The sequence below is a fragment of the Lepisma saccharinum genome, chromosome 12, assembly GCF_977018435.1.
Source record: "Lepisma saccharinum chromosome 12, izLepSacc3.1, whole genome shotgun sequence".
NCBI lineage: Eukaryota > Metazoa > Arthropoda > Insecta > Zygentoma > Lepismatidae > Lepisma > Lepisma saccharinum.
The window spans coordinates 67,975,085-67,993,790 of NC_139240.1; the positions used below are offsets into that span (position 1 = coordinate 67,975,085).

An 18,706-nucleotide genomic window follows, 5' to 3' on the forward strand; every position below is an offset into this window, starting at 1 on the left:
GCTTTGGTCCCCCACCTGTGAAAAAAACAAACTTTGCTTGACCCTTCCTTGGATAAATTCCTGCGGACGTCCACGTTAACCAATAAGTTCCCTTATTACTCCTGAAAATATACCTCTCGAATATTAACTTCTGAATTTTACAAATTATCATCACAATAAGCCAGTGTTTGTTGCGAACCACTATGTGCCTCCACTGGGTATCGAACCCGCGATCCCTTGATTACAAGGCGAAATATCCTACTAAACTATTTATAAAATGTAGCACAAAACCCTCTCAAACAACTTAGAGATTTGATCAATTGTTGATTTGATTATTGAATTAATGCAAAATGTTTATGAAACCAATTGGGACAGGGTGCAGCAATTAAATTTTCCCCCTCCATAGAGGTAGAGATTCTTACACATGGGGTATCCATAAGTTCAGTCATAGTACTTGTTTACTTGTGATCTTTTGACCCCCATAGACAGACGAATGTGCAAATCAAAATAATTTATTTCGCTGTTGGCGTTTGAATGAAAATTTGTCTAAATATATTTCGTAGTTATGAAATAGGGGTTTACCAATAGTGGACACATACAAACGGACAGACACGGCCGTTTCATGGTACAATGAACATTTTAGCAATACACAAGACGCGTCATTTACTTTATAATTTCAATTACAATATGATAACTTTACTGGTAATTTCCTTACCACGAGAGGTAGATGAAGTACAGACTTGTAATCAGTGGCGTGTCCAGGATTTTCAAAAGGGGGGGGGGGGTATGTATATTTTTTTGGCAGTCAGTTCTCATTTTGTCATTTCTTCTCATGTTGTTTTTGTAAGGAGTCGTGGGCCAAAGGGGGTGTTATGACCCCCACCAACCCCTTCTTGAGCACGCCACTGCTTGTAATCGATTGTATTGATCAAGTAAGATTATACTGTGCGCATGCGCGCCTACAGTATGTGAACGTATGCTGAACTAAGCACCATACACTCAAGGACGTATTTACTTGGTACTAAAGTTAAATAATGAAATATGAAAATAACTAAAATTAAATAATGAAAATTATTCATGTTATAAAATATATTAATTAATTTGAATATTTTAATCAATTTAATATGATTGTAATTATTTTAATTTAAACATTATTTATTATTATTTTGAGACACTTGGTCCGGACCCCCCCTTCCCCCTCCCGAAACATATTTCTAGATACGTGCCTGCACATACACTTCCCTACAATTCTACATTGAATAAAAGAACTCTTCGGGATATCTAAAGCAAAAGCGCGAGAAATACTGACGCTCCTGCATTTAATTTCTTTGCTCAGCGTCGTGTGGCGCTGCTTACCAGGGAATTACAAGTCTGCCCTGCCATCTTGCGGCGGAGCTGTCAACTAGTTCCCCTTCTCCGAATGAAGACTATGATTACAAAGCTTCGCTTCAGAAAGAGAAGAACTATCTATCTCCCGCTTCTCTTTCTCTCTACCTTTCTATTTCGTTTCCACGGACACGCAGAGGGGGCACTTCCACACCCTAAGATATCATGTAATTAAGACTGGTGAAATTGTAGTGTTAAAACATAGTTGAGGGGTGACTTCTGCATCTTAAAAAGGTAGCCTACGAAAAGGCAAAGATATGTGTGTCAACAAAGTGATAAATGTTTATGGAAATGGAGCAAGTCGAATTCACTTTCTACGAGGGATGATCGGAAAATAAGGTTACAAAGCATATAATTTTTGTTTTATTCACTGTAACGTAACGAAAATTTGTGTAAATTAATAACATGTTTGTATTGTTTCGGGTTTGAGGACTTCGGATTCTGACCATGTATACCCAAGAAGCGGAAATTTAAAATGGTGGCTCGTCTAGAAAATTGGTCAAGAGTAGAACTGAGGGCAGTGGTGCGGTTCCTGTGGGCCAAAAACACTACACCTGCTGACATTCATAGGCAGATGGTGGAGGTGTATGAGGAGGGGGCAATTTCAAGGCAACATGTAGCGAAGTAGTGTCGTGTCTTCAAAGAAGGACGGACCAGTATTGTTAATGACAACCCTGGACACAGCGGTAGACCCAGTACCTCAACCACTGACGTGAACTGTGCTTTTGTGGATGAGTGTATTCGTGAGGACAGAAGAACAACATTACGCTCAATATCAGCTGAGCTGGGACTACCATTTGGTTGGCTGGCCACCATTATCTGACATGTGATGATGTCAAAAGAGCTGCCTCACGGTGGCTACGAGAACTTGACGCAGATTTCTGTGCAACCGGTATGGAAAACCTCATCTACCGTTGTGACAAGTGCTTGAACAAAAAAGGTGATTACATCGAGGACTAGTGTTGAGTGCCCTCCATCATCAGGTGTGTTGATCTTCCAGCTATGTCTAACACATACGCCATAATAGGCTTTGTAACCTTATTTTTCGATCATCCCTCGTATTTAAATAGTGGACTCAAATTTGAACTTCGTAACAATCGCCACGATATTACCAATTTCAATATTACTTGTAAAATAATAAAAGATAAAATAAAAGTTATTATGACTAAAGGGAAGATATAAACGCTTACTCTGCCCCCAAAGCTCAAATTGGATATCCCTAGCGGGGATTCAAAACCATTCAAGTTAACTGCACGGCCTATAATAAACTTCCATTAACACAGTAAGCCGAAGACAAAATAGAATCGTTAAGTTCCAGAACTTCTGGAATTGAGCATGGAATGAGTCGGCTAATTCTACAGAAATAAGCACACACAGAACTCTTTAATCACTTTTAATTACGTAGGTTAATTATTTCCTCATTGCTCTATTCACCGGGTTGCAACGTGAGTCGTAACAAACCGACCGCGTCAGATTCTGAAAAAAAAAAGTGTCATGGCGAGCGATTTCTCATTCTTACCGAGAGATGGCGTTCGAGTTTACTTTTTCGAATACTGTCATCTTCTGTCGAGGAATTGTAACATGTTTTTGTGCATAATTTAATGCAACTTTCTCTCATGTTTATGTTATTCTCTTATTGGTTCTAAGGTTATGTAAAAAAGGTTGAGTTAGTTGTAAATAAGTTTGTTATTGTTCCACAAATAATCTATTTCTTTAATTTATTTGTATTGATAACATGAGTTGCAGTTGCAGAAATAGAGCCCGGAAGTTTGGCAAAATGCCTCTTTTTATCTACTGGATATATTGATAAAATTTTTCCGGATATACGTTTTTTATGTTGTTTCGAATGTTTTAGAAGCCTTTTCATTTTGCCTATTTTTAATTATAATGCCTTTTTTTGCCTTTTTCAATGAAATTGGACCATTTTTTTTTAAAAAAAAGTGTGCATATAAATTATTTTTCTCCCAAAAAAAACGTTGGTATTTTTTTTTTCATTTTTTATGTGAATAATATTCGCCTTATTTAAGTAATATGAACTCACGCACGTTTCAACATTGTTGAAGCAGAAAATTATGAGAAAAAAGTATTTCATGCTGAGATAGGATATTGCCTTTCCGTTAACATTTCCTTGTGCATGATTGACTGCTGAAAACCTGTTGCAGAACACCTGCACAATTACGTCATCACGTCCAGCGTCCATGTCAGGAGGTTATTGACAAGAAACAGCACTAATGCCCAAGGGCCTTTGCATGGATTCCAAAAATCAAGTTCTCTATCTTTAGTTTAGTTCTGCACTTTTGAGGGAAAGGATCGCGTAGTTGTCATCATGCCGAAATTTAGTGTGCCATTAAGTGGTAAGTTACATGGTTACATGCGTGAATTTGGTGAAAATTGAAATGCTCTTCCCAATGTAGATTTTAACATTTTGCCAGAAATTATAGATAAAAGTAAGCGACTTCTAAATGTGCCTTTTTTCCGGTTTATTTTGCCTATTTCTTCATTTTTAGTGCCTATTTTCCACATTATAAATGCCTTTTTGCCTGCCTATTTTAACGAAAATAAATGCCTGAACTTCCGGGCTCTACTAATTAATTCTTATAGTAAGGGCACAAGAGCACATAGGCTATTGTTGCCCGTCACACGATACAGGGATAATCTCCTTAACTTAAACAAAATTGAGGGGAAAAAACCACCGTAACAAGAAAATTTTAAACTAATTCATTCATTCGTAACTTAACAAGAACTCAAACTATACTACGTCAGGACTAAAATGTCCTTAGCTAGATTAAAAACTGAGTCTGAAAAGGGACACTCAGCACAAAACACAGCCCTAGAGAGGATTATACAGGCAGTCGGTTAAGGCGCCAGAGCCCAGTTAGCCTGCAAAAAGCAGTACTACGTGGAAGTGAGGTAAAGCAAAGAATAACTTCGAAAATGAATCTCACTTCGCACAGTGGTAGTGAGATAGATATTAATTTCTGATGTAAAGCACCATGAAGAGGGGGACACTTACGCTATTCCTTTTGTCCACCCAGATCAACGGACTTGACCCATGTGAGTTCTTCATGTGAGGTTATGTTGAGAAAGGAGTCCACATACCTACCACAGGACCAGGCACGTATCTATAAATATATTTTTTTCGGGGGGGCTCCGAACGAAATATCAGAAATAATAATTACAATATAAATGATTAAACTTAAATATTCACATTAAATTTAATTAATGACATTAAATATGTAAATTAATTAATAATATATAACTTGAATAGATAAAAAGACGATGTAAGAATAAAGATATAACAGCATTTATTCATTATCTAGCTTAGGTGTAGTTAATATCGAAAAAAGTGTTTAGAAATAACTGCCCTGACTAGGAAATTAATGTCAAATAGATAAAGAAATGAATATTTATTCAATAACAAAAAAGTATGTTAGATCCGGTAAAGAAAAATTAAGTTCCTGATTAATATTTTATGTATATCATTGTAAGTAGCAGTGTGCACAGTGACCCACTGAACCCTTTCTAAATACGTTCTTGCAGAGGACCTCTAGGGTCTGTGACACTAAATCATGGCAGCCATCGCCAGAATCACACTATGCTGCGTTAGGTATGGAGTGAAATGTATTTAGGATAGATGTGTGTCGTGTGACCAAAGGTAGACGCAGTGAACATTTATAAGATGTAGAATCATAATTTGTTGAGTTCGTTTGAGCACATGTTTGTGTCTCGCTGTGAAAATACAGCTGTTTGTAACGTTTCGCGGACTGTGTGAACACGGTATAATACATAGCTTCCCAATTTGAAAAAAAGGATTTTTAAAAATAAAGAGGGAAGAAGAGTTTACAGGATTCTTGTTGGGAAACCTGATGGTAAGAGACCTGTAGGAAGACGAAGATGGAGGGAGAACGTTAACGTTGAGATGGACCTAAAGGAAAAGATTGGATTGATCTTGCCCAGCCAGGATAGGGAGAGATGGAAGGCTTGTGTTGCTGCAGCCATAAACCTTCGGGTTTAAGAAGGCTAGAGAGTTAGTTATTTTCAAGCATATAGGATATCAATTTTATAATAAGCTCATTTTTGTTAATAGGTGCATTTCCAAAATACAAATTGTACAGTCGGCAGCTAAGATAACAGTAGACAAATTGCCACCATCTATTTTCATTCCTATTTCTTCCATATCTGTACTTTTCTCTGCTGATTTGGAATTCTTCGTTTCAATTCTTGAACCTCAAATTGTGACAGATTGATTGAGCTTGGCTATGGACAATTTGCCTGCTGTCGTCTGCTATACAGAAAAAAGTATACATTAAACGTTACGTCATACGACAATTTCTAGTTCGATTACAGTTCGTTCGAAATTTCTGCGTTGAAAAGCAATAACTTTACCACAAAATATAAGGGAACGAGTGTGTCGTTCACTGACCGCCATGTTCGACTTCAATGCTATAACAGCTCTAAACCTGGCCATCCTAAACTAAGAATTCCGCTCAGGGCCGTATCAAGGTTTGTGGAGGTCCCTGGGCAAAATGTTTTGTGCCCCCTCCATTCTTTTTATTATTTTTTACTAGGAGCTTTATTAGCTCAATATGTTAACCACCAATTTTCAGCAGTTGAAATGGTAGACCTGATTTTAGAATCAATAGTCATTCACAATCGAACATATCGCAGATGGGTGTGCAGGGAAAGTAGCGCAGTAAAATAAGGTTACAGGACGAAAATTGTAGCGCTATAGCAGCAGTAAAATTCTTCGTCTAAATGTCTACAGTATATTATGAAGAGTGAACACCGTAACTACAATATATGGTAAATACTAAGGGGGTTCAGACGGAAACAGAGAACTGAGCAGTAGACTGTACTTACGTACATAATTTGTTATAAAAAATAGCGGTGGCTCAGTCGGTAACGCGTCTGACTACCATGCTCAAGGTCCCAGGTTCGATCCCCGGCCGGTTCAAATCCGGGAACTTTTCTAACGTTGGAAGCGGCCCCGGCGTCCACCCAGCGTCGAATAACATGGGTACCTTGGGGGAAACCCTGGGGGGTAAAGGCGGTCAGGGGCGTGATGGTGATCACATCACCCCCACTCATGACCGGATCAAGTGATACGCCTTTATGGCGTGGTGCTAAGCACAGGGGAGCATTTTACTTTTCTTTTTGATATTATTTACAATTAAGAATAAATATGTCATTACATATGCACGGTCCATCTACTGGACAATTACCCACAGGTTCATTGTGTAAATTGTGGTAACTGCACTTTCTTCAAGAAAATTCCCAGAGACTTAACACTTATAGTAGACACACTTTTCTTGCCTTTTTCGCCGAAAATTCATCTATTATATCATCGAAGTCCAATTCACGAAGAAGTTCATGTTCAATGTTTAATAAACAAAGATTGGATAAGCGATCTGTCCCATGGCAACACGAAGCCTGTTTTTCACTAATTTCATTTTTGAGAAAGATCTTTCTCCGCTGGAGTTTGTTACCATTAAGACCAAATACATTCTAAAGAGAATTTCGACATTCGGAAATGTACTGCGGAACGGGTTCTTACATACAATATTATACATAGACAGTTCCATTGGGATATCTTCCTGATGTTTGACATTGCTACTGCTTAGAACTCACAGTTCTAATACGATGTTATTAACGAAAGAAAGTTATGTACTTCGTAGGATTATTTATAATCTTAATCCTATCTGAGAATTGATTGTTTGAATAAGTGTGCCTTATTTCCGCACCACAGCCAAATCAGTCCATGGTATAAAGTATACTGAGCTTCAGATATTTACAAACAGATCGACTGAGAGCTGTGCTACAATTGGATCCAGAAGAATGTAGACATGCGACAATATTGAAGTTTTATTTTTATTTTTAAAATACAACTTCTTATGTAATTTTTCACAAGCATAGCCAGCTGGTTAAAAGATTTCTTGGTGAAGGCCCTTCACAGCTTTCTTTTGGTGGAGGCCCCGGGGCAATTGCCCCAGTTGCCCATAGATTAATCCGGCCCTGATCCCGCTTGCGGTTAATAGCGCATGTGTGGTTAAGTTAGGAGAGCCATGTTTAGAAATGAGAGTTTTGTAGATTCTATAAATCTTACTGAGTGAGGAAGTATGGAATGGCCTGCAATGTATCACGAACATCTTAAAGGGAGAGATGTACTCAGACAGCTAAGATCTGTACACGAGTATACTTTGGAGAAACACTATTTTTCACTAGATTTCATTAGTTATCATGGGCGCAAGTCAGAACACATTAAAACAAGAAATCTCGTTATAAAAACTTACTGAAATATCAAAATCTACTTACCTCAGCTCCGATGAGGACTCGACGAGCAGCTTGACGCAGTCGAGGCACCCTCTAGCGGCGGCGTAGTGAAGCGCGAGGGCGCCATTGTTGCTGCGTTCAAGGGCGGGCATTTCGGCTTCCCAAAGGAGCCAACGCAAGACGTTCAGTCTCCCGTACCTGCAACAATGAAAACAATAAGGAATTAGTCACCTTTTCCACATACTTTTTATTACGATATTGTTGGATTAGTTAATACTGTATTTTGTAATGATTAAGTTCATGGGCGGATTTGAGCTTTTGCTTGGGGGGGGCAGACTTTGGGTGAGGCATATGATGTACCTGAGGGTTATTGAATATCCCCTAGCTTATAAGGGGTGCGGAGACCTTCCCCAAGAAATTTAAAAAAAAAAAAACAACTTAAAAACACTGAGTTCTAGGCCTTTTAGATTTGAAAATGTTAAATTTCGTCGCTTCAGTAAACAAATATTAATTAGTATATTGGTTGTCATTATGAAAAGAAGCAATTTGGATTTTGCATTTCATTATTTTTTTAGTGATACAATACTCGCATTACTTTCAAAAAGTTACTGTACAATAGTAAGCTTCAGAAATTTTAGAAAAATTAAATTGAAAAGTTATTTTGATGCCCCAGCAGTAAATGTTGACTCAACACAAAGTCATTTTACGTTTTTCTTTCTTCAAACTGTACACATCAATCAAATCGTCTAAGACCCGCTATTGCGGCGCAATTACCGCACATGCCAAACGTCAAGATTTGCGGTATGGCTTCATAACAAAAATGTAGTAACTGAACTTAATCATGTGTTATTTTTTAAATCTTTTTTTAAGTTGCGGAGCGCAGGCCCACCCTGGCCACTCCAGAACTCCGCCTATGATTAAGTTCAGTAAGATTTGTCAAATCTGGGCGTCAAGGATATTCTTTGTTTTGGAGCCGAGAGACATTATTATTATTATTATTATTTTATTTTTACCATATGTAATGCTTTACTTGTTTCTTGTCAACATGAATACGATTTATTTGTTTTGTTAGTTTCAATATTGTTGTGTTATTTTGCAGTGAATGTTTAAAGTTAAAATATATTGTTAAACTTGTAAAATAAGCTACTAATTTTTCTGATTGCACGTCCTGAGAATGCTCATTGTAATTATTTCCGTAACATCTTTGGCAGTTATGCATTTGAAGCTTCGGGACGAGTCACAACTCTCGATGCAGCCAATGAACCAAGCGAGCCGCTGACGTCATCTCAACCCAGAACCTACCGTTAAGAACCTTGCTCAGGTTCTACACGCCCACTAGGCTCGCTAGACAGATTCGCGGCAAGTCTGCTGGAGATGTTCCGATTGGACTCTAGCAATAACGTATAGGAGAGTCTCATAACTCCGCCGCAAAGAGAGATTGGGTATCTACCGTGACGTAGTAATCCAGTGGCGCTCACCCAAAAGGAACGTCACATAGTCCAGTGATTTCCAAAGTAAGCGCCGCGGCGCCCTGGGGGTACCGTGGCTGGCTTACAGGGGCGACGCTTAATGTTCCAATATTTTCACTGAAATCACACATACACGTATTCCAAATATGTGTTCATTTAGTACCTTTTACGTATAATATGTTTCTGAATTTCAAATACTTATTTATTTTTTTAACTTCAGGCAAGCAACATAACTAAACTAACTGAGCAATGCAAATGTTAGATAGACCTGCATTCTGATTTGGGCGCCGGGAAACTAAAAAGGAACCCCTGATCTAGTCGGTAGGAGTCTGACTACCACGCGGGAGACCCGGGTTCGATTCAAGGGTGAGTGATCTTAGGTCGCAATTTTTCCGGTCTTGTCCCCGCATAAAGCGGCCCTGGGTTTCACCCAGCCTCAAATGGGTACCTGGGGGCAATCCTGGGGGGCAAAGGTGGCTAGAGCATGGTGCTGATCACATCACCTCCAACATAGAGATCGAGAATGTGTGGAGCCTACCCCTACATCCCCTAAAAATGTGACTTCACTTTACCTTTACTTAACATGTTGTCAAAAGAACCTACTAAAGAAAAATGGTCCTCATGCAACCATTCGCTCCTATCACACGGATGATACTATTGAAACATGGACGTTCTAGAACAGTTTTCAAATGTACTTTCCCCTCATTGTGGATTAAGGATCCGACCGTATCGCGTAACCCGTTTCCGGCGTGTTTTTGTCGCGTTCGTGAGTCCCAGTTCATCACGTTGCAACACGATCTCGGCGTCCCACATTGCATTGTTTTCCGACACAAGCGTGTCCTCGCGAGAGGGTCACGTTACACAACATCCCCCCGCAGAATCATGACAGATGACTATCTCATCTCTCTGCCTGCATTAAAAAAAAAAAAAAGCATTCCAGAAGGTTGCCAATCTCTCGCTAGCTCATCCCACGTAAACGGGGGGGATTTATTTATAAGAAACAGGCAAAAACGCTTGTATCATGCACAACGACCTCATTGGTGCCAAATGACGTTTTTGCAACTCAGAAGTGTCCTTGGCTGTCAATTTATTTATAGTGAACTCATCACGCTGTTGTCCAGCTGAAAGGTCCACATTACAATTAATTGTAAATCAAATATGAAGTAGGCCTTCCCAATGGCGTAATAGCAATGCCCTCGCCCAAGAAGTCCAGGGTTCAATACACGGTGGAGACACACATTGGTTCCAATCACACTTGAAAACTGTAGGTCCAGTTTCGACTAGCCTGTCTGTACATAAAGCGGACTTAAACTTCAATCAATTTGTCCACAACGTATGCTGCCCCAAGGTGTTCAGTGACATAATTCTATTATTGACGTTCCGATGACGTGGTAATGTCGTCGCCTTGTAATCAGGAGGTCAAGGGTTCGATATCCGATAGAGGCACATAGCGGTTCGGATCCAATCACGATTAGTCTATCTGTGCATAAAGTGAACCAGAAAACAAATTCATATTTATGTTACTGATTGATTATGTTATGTTACGACGCTTTTCTTCCACTTTTGGCAAATCGCAACGATGAGATGAGTGATGATATGATTACATTGATGTAGGGACACTCACAAAGAACATCCATGCCGGGATCGAACCCGGGACCCCTGACGTCGTAGCGCACTTTGCCAACACCACCACCACGGTTCTGTTACTGGAAAAACTAAAGTAATACATTCTCATTTGAGTTCTGCATGGAACCACTTTCGTTCGAGCTTATACAATGGAATATAATTTTAATGTCATAATAACCGTATGTACAATATCCGTCCTGGCAGATTCAGCCCACAATCATCTTATTGCATTTTCATATATCACTGTATTGGCAAGATAGACTAAACTACATTTTCCAGGAGATGATTACTATGTTCACTTAAGTTCCAATTTCACTTCACCATCCATATTCTAGGGCTCACTACCACAGACAAGATACGGTTATACGTGTACTACTCGACTTCGAGTCTATACTGCTCGTTTTGCCTGTTCGAGCGTTATCCGCTCGAGTAAAGAAGCTCTCAAATCGGTACGCCATCTAGCGTCGCCCGTGCGAACTATTTGGCGCTCGAGCGAAATCTTCTCGCTGCAGTACTCTTTAATTCTTACAGACGACCTTCTTTGTAATACATACACAAGAAGATCCAGAGCATGTGAAAGTCACGTATTTTATTTACAAAAAAGGAAAGAAACTTGAAGAAAACAATTCTTGAGGCACGGAAAGAGAATTCTAACGTCGACTCCAGCGTCCCCACCCTCCAGCAAGCATGCCACGATAAAAGTGGGTTCGACATATTGGCCTAGAAAAGTTTTGTCTCACAGGACGCTTTTCCTGGCATTTGCGTAAATGTTTTCATATGCGTGCAAGTCGGCGGGAAAGTTGGGAAAAGATCGGCACACCCAGTCTGCACTTTCAAGTTGGCACTTTCCTGCCGAATTTCTAGTCTTGGTAGGTGATCACGTCAAGAAAAAGATACTGTACCCAGTTCCTTCTTTACGCCAGAAATGGCAAAACAAAGCTTAGTAAGTAAACACCATTCAAGTACTCAAGGACAATGTATATAACAGGGTGACCATTCTAGGACCATAATAAAATTCATGTATAATTCTTGGTCTCCAGGGCGAACTTTCCAAAAATTCAAGGGTACAAACAGGGTATTTCAACTTTACGTATTACAATCTCCCGCCCCCCCCCCCCCACACACTAATATATTAACAATATAAAGGGTTCATGTGATTCCAATGTATCCTAAAATCAGTGATGTGCCGTAGACTGTAAGTTTACGTCTACATGCGTTGTCTACACGTAATCTACGCGTAGATTACATTGAGTTGTAGTTTACATAGACTACGTAGACAATCTAAAGTGCATTAAAATTAATTTTCAAGGCTTTCATGAAGGGAGAGTGACATATTCAACTATATTGGTTCCTAACGAACTGAAAAGAATCCTATTTACAACAAAATTTCTCTTCTCTTCTATTACCAACTATGGAAGAAGATAAATAGTATGCAAAAATGACAACAGATGGCAGTCGTGAGGCAAGAGTGGTCTTTTCCCCATAAAGCACTAGAATATTTCCTATATTAGGTTTCTTCCTAGGTGAGAAATTGTTCGAATTTGGAAGAAAGAGTATGAAAAGTTATCCTCACACATCAGCAACTGATACGCTGTATAACCTACCTCAGGGCATTTTTAAATATGTATAAATTCAACAGGATTTTGATTAATAAGAGCTGCAATTTTTCACGTTACAGAGAAAAATTCCCGCACAATTCCCGGAGCAAATAATTCACGCAGAATTCTCGGAATTCAAGGAATTCCCGGTGAGTATCCACCCTGTATAAACAATTAAGTATCTAATGTGATATAGCCTGGATTCATAGGTTATTTTGACATAGGTACTGAAGATATACAAAATTTACGGAAATCACTTTCTAAACAAAGTACGCTACTACATGTTCAAATACTTGTGTAAAAAATAGTCAATATGTATTCCTCGTTTACTTACACAATGAGATGATGAAGTGAAAATAATATTTTATTTGAAATTATGTAAATTCACTACAACGTAAACAACCAATGAATAGTAAACAAAAACAATTATATTATTGGATATAATTAAATATTGTCACTTTTATAGTTAAAGAGTTTTGTATAATAAACGTCCCATCAGGAGTACATCTGAATTGAAATGAGACAATAAATTGTATTAGCATCCTATAATTCTCAGTTTTAACTTTCAAAATGTTCTGCTTACTGCTCTTACAAAATAATACGAAATACAGGGTGAGTCAAAAGTCAGGAACCATAGGACTAATGTGCAGGACACTTTACTGAAGTTTCCGGGGAGGTGGACAGGTTGGCGTGGCCCCGTTGAGTGGCCCGCGAGGTCCCCTGACCTCACACCTATGGGGTCACCTGAAGGCAATGGTTTATTCCACCAAGGGAGGAAGACGGAACGTGCTGTGCAAATACCGCCTGCCACAATCCTCAGTGTCCTGAAGAACTGGGAGCGTCGTCTGAACATGTGCCTTGGTGAAGAGGGTCAACATATTGTGCAACAATACACGCTGACGTGAATAACACTATGGTTCCTGACTTTTGACTCACCCTGCATATAAAAATTAAATAATGCTTATATTATGATTACATAGGACATTATTTCATCAGAGTAAGGGAAGAAATCTGATTAATTTAATAACCAGGCCCCGCAACCACTTATAGGGTCGGCCTTGTAAGAATACATACATACAGTATCAGTGGCGTATTATAACAAACTTGTTCAAAACGGAATTAAAGTAGACTTCGCGCTTCCTTTTATAACATATAGTTTAATTATAAAAAGAAATATATTGTAATTGCCTAACATTTAAATTTGATTGTATTAAAATTATTCAGTGTTTAGTGAAGCTGTGTTTGTAATTATTTTTATCGATACTATGTATTTAAAGTCATGCTTCATATACTCTCATATCGATTTGATATTTGTACAATTTGTGTAATTAATCTTAGTGTTCATCGACTATTGTGCGATGTATTATATATGATTGTATTTGAAAGTGTTTAGCGATACTCTGTTGTGATTGTACTATATTGTGTTTGTATTTTGTTCTGTAACTTTGTATAACATACCTATTTCCTTTTATATTCTCTATTTTTTGTATATTTTTCTTTGTATTTTGTAATTTTGTAATTGCGTAGATCTGTAATTTTAAAATGTATATTTATTCTTTATTATAAATGTTTTTAATACGATCCTTTACTATTGGAACATTATGTTCTGTTAAGGATCTTTGCGAAATAAATAAATTGAATCCCTGCAATATGGACAGCTTGTGGACTACGTGTGCTGCTAGGCTGCATAGCTTCAAGGTTGCCACTGACAGGCAATTGCCGATCTATGTAGAGCGAAGACCTCTGGGCAAAACATGCCAAGTCCTCACCTGATTTCATTTTTTTTATTTAGCGTCGCTTTCTGGCACTTTTGACTAATCGTGACGATGAGCATAATTGATACGATGGAACACCCACAAAGATCACACATGTCCGGCCACCGATCCAGGATGGGTACAGGTATTCAAAAAATTCTGAATCGCTATGAAAATTTCCCGATATTTCGGAAATCTCGGTATGTCAATATCTCAGCTTACTGATATTTTGGTAATTTTTGTTCTGATAATTTCCATACTGCGGTGTATCACATCGATACTTTCATGTTATTAGTACGTATTTCAACGTTATATTTGGCAGTTTGATAAGCCCATGTCTCGGCCAGCCTGATAGCGTAGTGGTAACACCGTCGATACCTGGTGGAGGCACATAGTGGTTGGGATTCGACTTTAAACTATAAGTCCAACCTGTGCATGAAATGGAACACTTCAATGTTGCCTTTAAAATCGCTACACTTCTGGTCTCTTATGACATGAAACGTCTCATGGCAAAAACAACCGCAAGCATGGGGAAAATTGTGAGGCGACTACGTACAAGTTCTGCGCGTCTCTTTGCGAGCTGGAACAGAGTAATCCAAGCATTGCAAGTGGCATTAGCTGGGCTGGAATAAAAAAAAAAAGACAAAAAGAGGAATCTGGATTTGCAATTGCATAAGTGCTTCCGTTTCGTGTTACGCGCTTCACCGACTGAGAAGAATTGTCGTAATTTGTGTGACTCCAGCTCAGTGAACCTGCGCTGGCCATGAAAAAAACGAGGGTACAGTCCACGCTAAAAACTTGCATGTGCAATCGTACCGAGCGCATCTCATCCAAGTCCATCCCGTTGTCCAAAACTTTAGGCAACTTCTTTTTGCGACTCAGAAATCCGCTTCAAGTTCGACTTTTCATCTGGGAAAGTACAGTGGTTTTGGACGGTCAGGAGGGATGGGGAGAGGGGAGGGGGAGATTATGTTACTTGTGGCTTTGAAATTCCTAGAGACATCAGTGAAAAACATTTAATGTGTTGTTTAGCGACGTGATATAATAAGAATACAGCAGGGGATCAAGCAGAAAAGGGATTTTGTAAATTCTAAAGTTTGTAATCAGGATGTAGAGAAACAAGTTTAAGAAACGTCTTTGGAGCCCATTTCTAGTCTATGCAGGGAGCGATTTGCCACTAGGCTATCCTAGGCTATAGCCTACAGGCGCCAAGTCCAGAGGGCGCGCACAAAAAATGAGATGCTGAAAGGCAGAAGTGACAAATACCATCAACTACTAAGATGTCTTAATAACATGATAATAACAAAATAAAACAACATGTAAAAGTCCTCTTATATTACTTGCTTATTTCATAAAAGGAAGGGGTTTCTAGTGTTTAAATAACTTCTTACATCATAGCCCTATGTTCAGAGGTCACGCAACAAGAACGAATGCAAACATTTTGAATGTCAGCAATTGAAAGTCAAGTGGAGAGATATTGACGGTTGAAATCAACATCGTTGTTTCTCAGTTGGCGGACAGTGCGGCTACCGTAATGTAGTGTCGGTTTCTTTCTTTTGGTCTCTCATTCATCAGTTTGATGCCATGAAAGCCGGAAAGTAACAACAACAAGAGCTTTAGACGAAAGCATTTCCTCTAACATTTTTGCTATCATAAATGCTATATAAATGCTTCCAAAAATCTTATAGCAGAAGTACTTTAGGCGGAAGCATTTCATGTAACTTTTCGGCTAGCTCTTGCGATTACAATGTATAATATATACAGCATGAAAGGCACGTCCAGTTACACCATCTTTGCTGAGTGCACGGTGTTTACATTTGAAACATCTAATGCATTCTTCCATACGTTTACAGTAAACGTTGTAAAGTATGTATTTAAGCAGTGCCATTGATTTGTTAACTAAAACCTTTTTGTAGGAAATGTTATTCCTCTCGGCTGAATAGTTATCGCCCTTCAAAAATGTGAAGTGATACTTTGATTACATCTCATGCGGCCGCCATTACTTCTCCGCGCATGACCTAGAGGTCGCTTCTGATTGGTTACGCTACGAAAAATGCTACGGACCGAGCCTATCCTTCAGAAATGCCATGGCATCTGAAATGCCATAAGATTTCTCACTTTACATGGTATCTTTTTGGTTATGGCATAAATGTTAAGAAAAATGCTAAGGAAATGGCTTTCGTCTAAAACGGGCCTTAGATGAGTGTTCTCTAGTTAAATCTAAGTGTATTGTTTTATCGAACTTTAATGAATAATTGTTAATTAGATGTGTCTATATTTTAAAAGTTTACAAGTGATATTGATACAAAGTATGCAATTAGTGGAAGTGAAGTACAGTGATAACAAAACTGTTAATAATAATAATAATATCGACGTCGCCCAAACAAAGGACATCCTAGGGACCCAATTTCTTCTAAATCCTCCCCGCCTCCCTCCGCCCGCGTACACTCTGATTATAATCCTCTGTCCAACTCGTTCCACAAATATTTTACAACACCATCCAATTTCTTTTAAAGTTCAATTAATGTTAATTTCAGTGCTTAATTTATCGTTACACCCTCCACCTTATCCGCAGTGGTCTACTGTCGCCCCCAAGGGCGGAGTGGTTAGCTCAGCGCGCCATGACGCCAGGGGTCCCGGGGTCGAATCCCGGTTAGGACATGGATATTTGTGTTTGTCGGGGTATACTACCGTATAGGGGTATTCCTTAAAAAAAAAGTACTTAGGAGTAATAATGACAAATTAAAATGATATTAAAGATGAAATAAAAAGCAGGCTTAATTCAATAAATTCATGTTCCTTTCCCTTCATTAACTTTTATCTTCTCGTATAACATAACAGTAATTTTGCCTGTAGTATTATATGGATGCGAGACTTGGTCTCTTACATTAAAAAGGGGACAATAAATTCAGAGTATTTGAAAATAAAATCCTTAGGAAAATATTTGGACCTAAAAGGGACGAGGAGACAGGTGAGTGGAGAAGGTTACATAATTTAGAACTGCATAATTTGTACTCATGTCCAGATATTATTAGAATAATTAAATCAAGAAGACTTAGGTGGGCAGACCATGTAGCACGAATGGGAGAGGAAAGAGGAGTTTACAGGATTATTGTTGGGAAACCTGATGGTAAGAGACCTGTAGAAGACCAAGACGAAGATTGATGGATAACGTTGAGATGTACCTAAAGGAAATCGGTAAGGATGGAAAAGATTGGATTGATCTTGCCCAGGATAAGGACAGATGGAAGGATTGTGTTGCTGAAGCCTTCGGGTTTAAGAAAGCTAGAGAGTTAGTTACTTTGTAGAAAGTATTTCGCGATACATATTCTGGTTCAGCATTTATGGCTATAAAAATGCCCGACCAGCCTCTTCGTTGCTGATTAGGCCTGGACGTCTCACGCATTTACTACGCACCAACTAGGGCATGACGTGCGTGCTTATGCGTCTCTGAAAAGTAGACCTCGTTAGGAATACTCTGAGGAAAAAGTCTACCGTTATCTTCTCGTGCTCAGACTATACATTCGTTTCCAAAAGCAGGGGAAAACGAGAAAATCTTCCAGTAAGATTCCAGCACTGCCTGCTTGCATCTTTATGCACATGTTCAACAACTCGGATCTTCTCTCCATCCTGGTTTCAAGAGGGCGTTCGAAAGCAAGGTTGTTAAAGGTCCAGGAGTTTTAAATAAATTCAATTCCGGTCCAGGGGGGGAAATCAACACGCGTAAATGGGTTCTGGACCGTAAAGAACCTTTTTATTTGTAAAGTATTTCAATTCGGTCCAGGAACCTTTTTTCCGGATCGATTTAAATACGATCCAAGTTCTGTACTGAAATGAAACAATACGCAGCTTGGACAGAATTTAAATTGTGCGAGAAAAAAAAAGGTTCCTCTTGCAGAACCCAATATAAATCATTATAATTTATTGATTTCTGGACCATTAACAACCTTGTTCGAAAGTATTGTATTCCTTTGCGTTTTATGTTGGATCTTCCTCCTCCCAAATGAAACTCTAAATACGGCGATGAAACTTTTCATTCCAATTGAAGAATGACACTAATTGTTCGACACAACCATTCATATTGCTCAACTCTTTGTGGGTGTATCTGATTAAAATCACGTGAATTTCTCACCCTAGACGTCAGTATGATCTCGATGCGTTAGACGCATTTAGATGCTTTGTTTTCTGACACCTCGAAAAGGAGGAAACTGGTACAAGAATTCATTAATAACATTTTACTGGTTAAATATACGTCGAAATAAACTTCTCCATTGCATTTCTCGAGAAATTGTAGCCTGATTTGATATATCACATCACCCGCTTCCCATTTAAAAATCTTGAGTTGAATTCAATATGGCGGCCACCAATATGGCGGACGTCCGCTTCGTCTAACCTGTTTCTATAACGAGCAATTGTACCCAGCTTAACCCCTTTACATTTTATAGGGTGTGTTAAGGGACGTTTGTATCACTCTGTACCTACACTGTAAAAAAAAATACACTTCTTGTACACTTTTGGTACACTTTCTTGCATATAATATGCACAAGATGTGTACTGAAGGTGTTGCAAAAGTGTACTTAAAGTGTTCTAGATGTGTGCGACCCGAAATGACGAAATTTTGTAC

At 38.8% G+C, this 18,706-nt stretch overlaps 1 protein-coding gene across 6 annotated transcripts in view; it reads right to left on the minus strand.

Moving 5' to 3' along the window:
- Positions 1 to 18,706, minus strand: part of f (espin protein forked) — a 438,384-nt gene that overhangs the window by 161,261 nt on the left and 258,417 nt on the right. For all 6 annotated transcript variants that reach the window (XM_083132567.1, XM_083132569.1, XM_083132566.1 and 3 more), the window contains one exon: positions 7,678 to 7,833. In XM_083132567.1, coding sequence (XP_082988693.1) covers positions 7,678 to 7,833 — 156 coding nt within the window. The remainder of the gene's footprint in view (positions 1 to 7,677; positions 7,834 to 18,706) is intronic.